The sequence below is a fragment of the Temnothorax nylanderi genome, unplaced genomic scaffold (assembly GCF_030848795.1).
Source record: "Temnothorax nylanderi isolate EJ_2023f unplaced genomic scaffold, tnyl_v1.0 TNYL_tig0325_pilon, whole genome shotgun sequence".
Lineage (NCBI taxonomy): Eukaryota > Metazoa > Arthropoda > Insecta > Hymenoptera > Formicidae > Temnothorax > Temnothorax nylanderi.
In genome coordinates, this window is record NW_027249387.1 from 1 (window position 1) to 10,983 (window position 10,983).

The following is a 10,983-nucleotide window of genomic DNA, read 5'->3' on the forward strand; positions in this document are numbered from 1 at the left end:
TTATTGCTTATTCATCATTGATCCATACAGATTTGAAATGATTAAGTAAAACTTTCAATAAGATTTTTTAAACAAATTGCCTTGTTAATAGCCTATTGTATTATTAAAGATATATTAGACAGCTAATACAATTATATAAAAGTTATTACATTAGTAATATGCAAAAGATGGCATATTGCTCTATAAATAAATGTTTTATTTTTTAAACTTTTTTTTTGAAGTTCATTATTAATAAAACCGAGTTTTATCTCACAAGTAAATCAAACAAGGTATTAATATTTTATTAGATATTCTTCATATTTTTATGTGATCTGAATGTCATCTAACGTTGCTAACATTGTTAGTTGACATTGTTTGTAATCGATATAAATTGTCGGTAATTCATCCATGGCAGGTATATCGTACAGTGTTGTAATCGTACTTAATGATATTTTATTATAACGTTAAAAACATACATTGCTATTTAAAAAGTTTTACGCGTTTTCATATATTAATATATTATTTCGAGAATATATTTCGCAAATTTATATATACTATGATATTATTACCTTCCAATCGTTATGCAGAGCAAACGGCGCACTCTAAAGGTAACTTGCTAAACTCTACCTGAATGATAAATACAATGATAATACACAAAGCAATTTTAACAAATTATTTTTAAAATTGCTTCTTATGAGAAAATTTTATGAAAAATTATTTATTGACGTCTATACTTCTTTAATATAACATTATTTATATTTCCGATAGTGATAATAATTAATTAATAATAATATGTAACAATGTAACTGATAATAACTAATTAATTACTTGATAATAATAATAATATTTAATTGTAGGGACAAACTAAAATATGTTTTAAAGACTATATGTTTTTAAGACAATAATATAAGCAATTTAATTTAAAAAATATAATTTTGAAGACTTTCTTTATTCGAGTCGAATTAATGCGAGTCTATTAGTAGATTCAGGCGATTTCCTTCGAGTTTGAGTTTCCGCGTAAACACGTGTAGCATACGTAACGAGCATACGTTCAAAGTACATTGCGCCATTGATTTCATATTTGTCATGTAAAGTGCAAAATCAACGTGTTTCCTATGCTTACAAAATATTTAATTAAGTATTTTTTATAATAATTATTTTCTTCTAAATTTTTAACAATTCTCTTGAGCACACACTCTAAATTTAAAAAAAACGAAATTCAAAGGAATATGACAAAGGTCGTTGAATATATTATTTATTTTACTTGCTAGTTTTATATTCCATATTGCAATTTTGCGTGACACAGCGTATTACTGATTACGAGGAAGTATATCGATTATTTTCGAAGTCATTATTGATACAATTCGTACCGGAAATGACGTATTCAGAAAGCGAGCTCTATAATTCAATGGTAATAATATATCTTTCAGAATCAATGAGGTTCCGAAATTGCTCTTTTGACAATCCAGTTACTTGGTATCTTGTACGAAAACGTTTGACAAAAGCTAGAAATATTTAAATAAGTTTTACATTTTGTTTGAAGAATTTTTTTCCCTTTAATAGCGAATAGTCATTTCTAAAAATATACTCCGTCATTGTTATGGCAAGTATCGATAATCTATTCACGGCACGTAAAAACGTAATATGTACAACATCTCTACAATGTTACAAAAAAGCGATTATATAAAACGGTTTATACAATTGTAAATGTAAAATAAAAAATTTAACAAAACATATTTGTAAATATGTTTCTTTTCTTGGTGCTATTAAGTAGCGTTATAATTCTTAACGCTATTAAATACGCAAGTGTTGTATGACAGCTGTAATAAAGTTGTATATTCCAGAAATAATAAAAAAAAAGAAAATAAATTCATATGTATTGAGCTTAACGATGCGTACAGATTTGTTAATCATTCTCGGATCGAAATTTTCCATCTTACAAGGGAAATCTCCAAACACATTCCGATGTTTATTTTCAACGTTTTTTTTTAATAAACAAGAGAGGGTCTTGAGGGAATTTGCTAAACAAGAACATATCATTTTGGACAAAAAATTAGAATGGTTAACCCGTAAACATAGTCTATTAAGAGTCACTTCGACCAAACTCCGATTAACTTAATCGTTGATTAGTCCATTGGAAATGACCAATCGCATTTGTCAAACTGCTTAATGAGCAAATGTGATTGATTATTTCCAATGGACTAATTAACGATTAAGTTAATCGGAGCTTGGTCGAAGTGGGCCTAAAAAGTCAAGAATATTAAACCGATTTGTTATAAACTTTCTGCCAACAATGCACGTACCATACAGAACCTTCCTTCTCTATCATCCTCCCAGCAGATTGATAATCCCCAGACTTTTGAAATTGTTGTTGAACCCGTTAATGATGACGTTAATTCATCCCTCACTACCATCAAAAATAAATGGTTTATTAATTTAACCAATACTGTTATTCTTACAGATGTCCAATGTTTATTGCAATTGGGTGCGAATTTTTCTTTGCCTAATAATAACAAACAGAAAACTATAATTGAATTCCTTAAAAGTATTGAGGGAAATATGAACAAATTACACACAGATAGCCATTTAATTATTAGAAATCGGTTGACGGTTCACAGTGTCTTGCGATCTGGTGAGTGTTCGGATATAAATGAGTTATTGCTTGTATTCTTTGTTTCATCAATTATGTTTGACCATTTATATTGTAGCAATCATTTAGTTCTAATGGTCTTCCGACCTCCTAATCCGAAGACTCGTGGTTACGATGGAAAATGGTTTTTAATTTTTTACCGCTGAGGATGGCTCGAAGAAGTGCCGAAACGTCCGGAAAGTAATACTCAAATATATCTGTTTTTTGACATTGCGCACTAATAACCGCGTCGACTCTCTTGTTGCCAATTTCTATTATGTTTCTCATATGTATTGTACCTATATATTTACAATATATTATAAAATAACATAATTTTACAAATAAAGTATAATTAAATATTTAATTAACGCAATAAATGCTAATTATGCAATAATAAATATACACAAACAAAACGCTGAAAGCTCATTAATGTCAAACTATATTTTTGAAGAAACATTTATTTTTCCGTGGAACATATTCTTTTCTTTATATATTAATATTTGCAAAATACTCTTAGGCTGGTTAGAAGGTTCTTATTTTAAGACCATATTAAGTAATGTCTTAAGAAGCTAATACGGCTCTGTGATTGGTTCATAACATCTTAAGATCGTACTTAAGATGGTCTTAAATATAAGATCCGACTATGAATACTGGCCTTAAACTAATTCAACTTGCGGTATAATTCTCGTTTAAAATTAATTACGCAGCAAAGAACTGAAGTAATACATTTATTCAGTGTGCATGATATTAACATATTCAGCGGTGCCCTCACACCGGGCGCAAGCTTCAGAGGAACGCATTCAAGACGATAAAATAAAAAAGTTTGAAAAAAGGAAGCATAAACAATTCTCCCTCCATGACTTTCTCCTCCCTCCCCTCCCTCGAGGGCGCACTCTGGGTGGCCAGGTTTTGACTTCTCGGCGAAGTCTACTATATTGCTATGTAAGGTTCGCCGGGCAGCAGAGACTGACAAAGTACATTTTGTCCATAGAAAACTCGATTGCAAGGCAACTTAATTATAAAAATATTATTGACGAGTTTGCATCACGTATACATAAGGCTCATAAGTTACGACACTGATACATATTCAATTACTATTAGTTCCTTATGTAATGTGTGCACATCTTTATGCTTTTGTAAAACACTCGGTAGAGAAACCGATTTAATATCAGTTTCCGTTAACTCATAAAAACGATAAGCCAATTAATGATGACATATTTCTATAATATTTTTTTTACTTGCATAATGCATTGTGGGAAAAATATTATTGTTAGCGAGCAAACATTATTAACGCGAGCGTTTTTCTAAATAACAAACCAATGGTTTTCATTTATTAAAATATATGATTATTAAATATTATTATAATAAGATTATTAAATATATATATGTATATATATTATTGAGTTTATTATAAAAGTCTTTCGATTTTTAATTAAGTAGAGAGAAGTGCCATCTTCAGTCGGGTTGAATCTTGATAATCTAATAATAACATTTATGTATGAATTTTGTATACTTTTTCCCAACTCAGCAATCTGCACGCCGATTATTTGTCGGTTTTCAAAAGCTTGTCAGTTCTCCGTTGGAACAGTTAAATCCATGCATACTTACATCAATAATCGATTTAACTTTTAATGCTAATAAGCATCCTTGCATCCTTTTTAAATCACTGTAAATAATTTATTGTGAAAAATATCACCCGAGCCAGCGTTCGACTCTTGACCTCCCTCCAATCTGTGATAGGTGCCTTTCGATTTTGATATTTGCTTTTAATAATATATATTCTTAATATACATAGCATGATATTCAGCGTCTTCTTACATATCCAAAGTTTATATTTGCAGATAAAGTAATTTAACAAACGAAATAAAACGTACTGTGTATTTGTTTCCTCTTCTCTGTTTATTTGAATACAATATGTATAACTATAAGATACTAAATATGTAGAACACAATATCAGTAACTATATAAACAAGAAAGAATTATATAAAGTAGATCTATAGTATCTATATGATATGAAATATTACGTTGAAAAGTGATTATAGTTAAATAATATAACATTTTAGGAAATTTTATCTTCTTCAACTTGTTAAAAATGCAGTTTATTCATATTGCATATATCGCGTAAAAACTTTTTGATTCATTAAGGAAATGTACGTGAGAAATTGATTCATTAAGGAAATATATTCTGCATTTTTTGTGACAAAAAACCACCACGAAGGACGTTGGTTAATGATTACTCACATATGAGTGAATAGAAAAAAATTTCTGTGCTAATTGATTCTTTTCTGTAAGAATGCAACGTACATATAAGGTTAATGTGGGAGACAATAAGGTGTAAATGATGTAAATATTTATTTTCACTATTATATATTTTTCTCTTAATATTATAATTTATTTTTACTAAGTAAAAATTATTTATTACAAAATTCTACAAGATCAGAAGAATGACATTATACGAATTATTAAACTTATAACGCCCCATACTAGTAAAATCGTGATAACTGTTAACAGAGTATAGTGAGCGATCTTCAATCTGAAAGAAAATAAAATCATCGTAAGTACGTTTCACGAGGCGAAAACCAATAGCGATATGTGCAGGTGCAATTACTCACTTTCTATATTTCTCTCGTCCTTTGTCTAAGGTACTCATCGGATCTTTAGCTATATATACGCGCATACCAGGTATCATGTGTCTGAGATATGAATCCCAACTCAAGTTATCTATATTGAAATTGAAAATCTGTCGATCAGTCGGATTCACACGACTCCAGAGCTTCACAACAGCGTCGTTGCTGAATCGCCATTGTCTTGTCGAGAAGTACGATATTACAGAACTGAACTTATCTATCTTCTTATATGCCTTCACTAGCCTGAAAATTTACACTTTATTAAATCCTGCGGGATTCGCGGTGCTCGTTAAGCTGGCGCTAGACTATGCACAATTCGTGATTCGCGATTCGCTATTCGCGCCGATTCGTTAGCGGAGGTGGTTTTTTGACAAAATCAATGTGAGATGAATTTCATCTCTTTGATTTCGTCAAAAAACCGCTCCGCTGGCGAATCGGCGCGAATGGCGAACTGCGAATCACGCACCACGAATCGCGCATAGTCTAGCGCTAGCTTTATGCCTTTAGGAACTTGGTAAATCCCTTACATGGGTTTTCGGCCGCTGAGAAAAAGCACAATGTCGGTTATAATAGCAGGTATCAGGTGCAGAAATATCGTACAGAAATCGTGCACGAATTTATGTTTGTTGAGGAAAAAAAAATAGTACCAGAGAACGTGTGAGCTCGGTACCTGCATGCCATACAGCTCATTTAATTTCATGAATCTTCTCCAAGTAATGGGATTTTGACATATCGACACGTAATTGTAAATCGGCGCTCTCTCGGTTTCTGGAACATCCGGATTCGCGTTCTCGATGCTCAATAGAGTATTTCTAACAAAAATATGTATTATAAATGATAAAGTTATATGTATCTTGTATGTACTATTTTGTTGTTTAGAGAAGGATATATTAATAAAAGTTATAGAATATAAGGATCTAATCTTAAAATTATATAAATTATAGAAATATAAATATTTCTTATTTTAAACAAATGCGTTCACAGTTGTATGCAAACTCGCAATTTACTAAAATTAAGGAAATTTTTTTTTTTTAGTATATTTTTTTCTCAGTGCATCGTAATCTCTTCTTGCTATTTGATTCTCACATTATATGCTGTTTTTTACTTCGTATCGTTAGTAATTGCATCATAATCTGTTTCTTTTGCTATTTGATACTCTTATTATACGCTTTATTCGTATTATGAGTTTCTTGTGGAAACTGGGAAAACCGTGACAAAGCAATTTTACTTGTTTCTAGAAAACGAGATGTTAATTTACTTCGATAGAATAAAGGAAACTTGTAACACTCTTGTCTCGAATTTCTGCAAAAGCGTAGTATCATGAGCAATCATTATGACGGAAGTTGCATATTATAACAACTCAGCAAATACTAAGAAAATATTGATAACTAAGAAAATATTGAATACTAAGAAAATATTGATATACATGAACAATTTTACTTCATACAGTTATCAATAATACTTATACAAATAATTTTATTCATTGAGGATAAATTTTGTATTGATTGATTTGATGGTAAAGCAATGTACAAATTTATTTCATTGTAAGAGAAATAATTGTGTATTTTCTATTTAAAAGGAGCGGCATCTACGAGTATAATTATACAGAAAAAAAGGAATATTCTTGATTTAAAAATATCTTTAGTTTCAACGTGGAAATCTTGAAATGAGATTATATTGCGTGAAACAAAGAAAATTTGCTTGAATGAAGTCATCATATAGTTCAACGCAATATAAGATATCATTTCAAGATTTCCACGTTAAAACTAAAGATATTTTTAAATCAAGGATATTCTTTTTTTCTGTGTAGATTTTAAAGCAGATAATTTGTCATAAACCGTAATTAAAAGTATTAAAATTAAGAGTAAAAATTAAAAATTTAAATCTTATTGCAATTAATGATAATTTTTATAATTTACAAATTTACATAATTACAACAAGTAGAAAAACTAGTGCAAGCAAAACTAGTAGTGCAAGAAAACTGCTGAGTTGTGGAAATTAACTAGACTGCGCCTATTTCTACATATTACATGATAATGATCTTTACAGTATATAAGTTTATTCGTTAACAGTTACTTTAATTGAAACCCTGCGGGGACAAGCAATAAAGAGATACATACATACATACAGTTACTTTAATTTTTAAACTTTAATTATTATTTACTCGTTGACAGTTAATTTTAATTATTATAGTAGTGACAAGTTATAATAACTTGTTATAACTGTAATAATTAAAATCTAATAATTATTATTCTTAATATTTGCTTGATATTTAAAAAATTTTAAATAATTTAATTATCTGACTTATTTGAAAATTAATGAAAATATGAGTCTTATAAAGGCAACTCAAAAACAAAATATTGATTGATTCATCAGAAATACATATATAACATTTGTATTAATTTGGTTAAAATATTAATTTGGTTATAAAAATCTTTATCTCTAAAACTAAAAATAATTGACACGCACATAATATGTGCATTGTTGTAATAAAATAAAATAATAAAATAATAAAATAAATTGTGTTACACAAATAAACATTGACTAAATATCTGACTAAATGTTAAATATCTTTTGTATTTTTAAAGTGTAAGCTTACTTTCTTTTGGCAGTGTCCCAACTCGCGGCGATGAAATGTGAAATGACATAATCTGCGGGCACTATCTCTGCCACATTTTCAGGATCGCAATGCAGTGTACGTAACAAACCTATGCCACTCCCCATGACTACACCCACAGCACCATAGACATTGTTGATCCAGCCTTCCAGAGGCTCCTCGGCCGTTGATGTTACAATCGATGGTCGTACGATACAGATTGGAATTCCGACACTGTATTGTCGAACAGTATCTTCAGCGATCGCCTTTGTATATGCATATGAATTCGGCCATTTACCTATTAACCTGTATTCATATGAACAGATACGGTAGTGTCTTGCGTCAAGTGTAAGCGTATATGTATTACGTAATATAAGAGACAAAAATTGAAAAATATATAAATAAGAAATTTTTTAATCAAAAATACATGCAAATTTTCTTTATCGATTAGCAAATTTTCTTATCGACAAATTATCTTTTTAATTAACTGCAGAATAGAAAAGTAAGAAATTAAAAATAATGCTCGTGCAATTATAAAAAATACATCGCAATAAATTAGTTAATTTAATGTAATAAAATGCATGCTAGTGACCTGAATAATACTCGACTTTTACTCTTTTAATTTTATTGAAAGGCACTTACGTTGTTGTAAATTTGTCCAATTTTTCATCGTCTAGAATATCGAGTAAGGTCAAAATCTTATCCGTTTCTATAGGCGGAGGATAATATCTTTCTTCAATGAAATTGTGCACACAATAAGCAAATGCAGTGGATACATAAACGAATGCCTAAAAAATATTTTAAACTAAGTAAGTTGAATTTTTACAAATCTGAAAACTTTATTAAAATAATCTTTCTTTTACATACCTTTAAATTCGGCATTTCTTTCGCGATAAGAAGAAGCTGCTTCGTTCCTCTTACGTTTATGTTCACCGCTATTCGAATCGGTTCGTTAAATCGTACAGTCGCTGCCGCGTGGAAAATTACGTTTGTGTCTAAAAGACGTTCTCGACTTTCCTGTGACAATCCGAGATCCAACTTGCTTAAATCGGCTTCTATTATTATTATTTTGGTACTAAAGTTAGGCTGCTCTTTCTTCAGTCTGTCGTAAACCTGAAAAAAAGTTGAGAAAATATGATGGTAAACATTTTTAATCTAATTATATGCATATTTATTTAATATTTTATTTAATATTATATTATAACATATTATATTATATACTTATTATTTATATTATTTATATTATATACTAACAGGGTTATCAAAATGCTCTTTGATTCTTTGTTCAGGTGATTTTTCTTTTTTCGCTCTCATGAATACGTACAGCTTTCCTATATCCGGACAACATCTAAAAATGTTATTTTTTAGTACAATTTGCAACATATACAATATGTTATATACATATATATATAGATATATAATACAATACATTAAAAACGATCAATTTCTATCACTATTTAATCTGATAAAAATTGAACAACGTAATGTTTTATACGAAATTTGTGATTCTAATAATATATTATTTGTAATAAAGTGAACATTAATAAAATGCCTCACGTTAATAATCAGTTTATATCGTATTAATGCATTTTAATAAGTTATTTGCATCCAGTTTTTTATACAAAGCTCTTTATGTTAAAATATCTTTTTACCGTAACAACTTCTCTATTAAAAGAATGCCGAGAAAACCGGATCCACCGGTTATCAAGACGTTGCATCCCGCGAAGAATTCAGGGATTTCGCTTTGGCAGTCATTAGTGTCTGGGAGATCCGACATGTTTAACATATCTTCAAGGTAGTCTTTGTTTCGTCGCGTCATCTTACTGACGTTTCTAAGCACAGCGGGAAGTATTTTTCACTTTATCTAATTTCTTCACTTGCAAATGAACAAATAAAAATTCACAGTTTCCGATCAATATTGCGATATTCGATCGCCGTTGCAGGTAAACCGGTTAATTACTCAACCTTTCTATCAACTAGTTTTTTTTCACCGCGCAAGGAATGCTTCTCACAGAATTCTCCTCGTCAAAACGCGTAAAAACTGACGAAAGGGTTCTTTATAACAGGTTCTTTATAACTCGGGATACAGTAGGTGCTCGTGGTAAACGGGACCACAACCGTACCACGACTGAGATAAGAAAATGCGCGCAAGGATAAATGTGAGCAAGAAACACGTAGAAGGGGGGCATTCTATTAACATTGAATATGGGTGCGTATGTGACACAGGAGGAGGAGATAATTGTTTAAGAAAACGACACCAAGGAAATTACGCTGACTGTCGTATTTTAATGATTCCAATGACTAAACGAAGAAACTTTATCTGTGCACACATGTATACATGCATTATAGATACATACATTTTACATGGAATATTTTAACTGAGAAATTTATTCAAATAATTAAAAGGGGTTTTTACATTTTATATGAGATGTTTGCATTAATATCATTTAACTGTTTTGATGTATAATATAATTTTCTTCAATAATCAACATATATAAAACATACTTTAAAAAATAAAATTGCAAAAGGTTAAATAAATTTTAACCCTTAAATGCCACATAATAAGTGCATAAGCGTTGTTTTGTCAAATTGCGCACATTTTATAAAGTACAATTTTATTTATATCTTATAAAAATATGATATATAATAGTTTGTAACAAAAACTTATTCAACAGGATGTACTTGTAATGAACTTGTATCCAATCTGGCAAACAGATTTTTTTTTTCACAATATCTTTTTTGTACAAAAACATATTAATAAATTTTACATTTACAAACAAAAAATATATAAATCAATCCTTCTATAATAGATAAATCCTGATAATCCTAGTTTTTAAATATCACTTCCGTTTTAGGTTAACATTAACATAATATAATCGTAAAGAAAGTCATGTCAATGATGTCATTGTGATGTAGTAAATAATTTCATAAATAATTTCATAACATAAACTATATAATTACATTTTATTGTATATTAATTAAGAAAATTTGTTCAATCTTGTTTACTTTTACCAGAATATATATAAAAAATTAAGCGGCATTATATAAAATTGAGCTGAATGAATTTCTCTAACAATGAAATGTGATTATTAGAATAATATTATTACAGAAAATTATGTTATTTTGTCAATTAGATTTTTTTTGTTTTAATA

The 10,983-nt window shown here is 29.4% G+C and overlaps 1 protein-coding gene across 1 annotated transcript; it reads right to left on the minus strand.

Annotated features, from left to right (window-relative positions):
• Nucleotides 1–4,958: 4,958 nt before the first annotated feature.
• LOC139781249 (fatty acyl-CoA reductase wat-like) lies at nucleotides 4,959–9,948 on the minus strand. The gene is made up of 8 exons (XM_071720084.1): nucleotides 9,484–9,948; nucleotides 9,086–9,179; nucleotides 8,699–8,944; nucleotides 8,474–8,619; nucleotides 7,835–8,137; nucleotides 5,763–6,047; nucleotides 5,221–5,478; nucleotides 4,959–5,141 (listed from the first exon to the last, which is right to left on the minus strand). The coding sequence occupies exons 1-8, from the start codon at nucleotides 9,648–9,650 to the stop codon at nucleotides 5,045–5,047; spliced, it is 1,596 nt and encodes a 531-aa protein (XP_071576185.1). The 5' UTR covers nucleotides 9,651–9,948; the 3' UTR covers nucleotides 4,959–5,044.
• Between the last annotated feature and the right edge of the window lie 1,035 nt (nucleotides 9,949–10,983).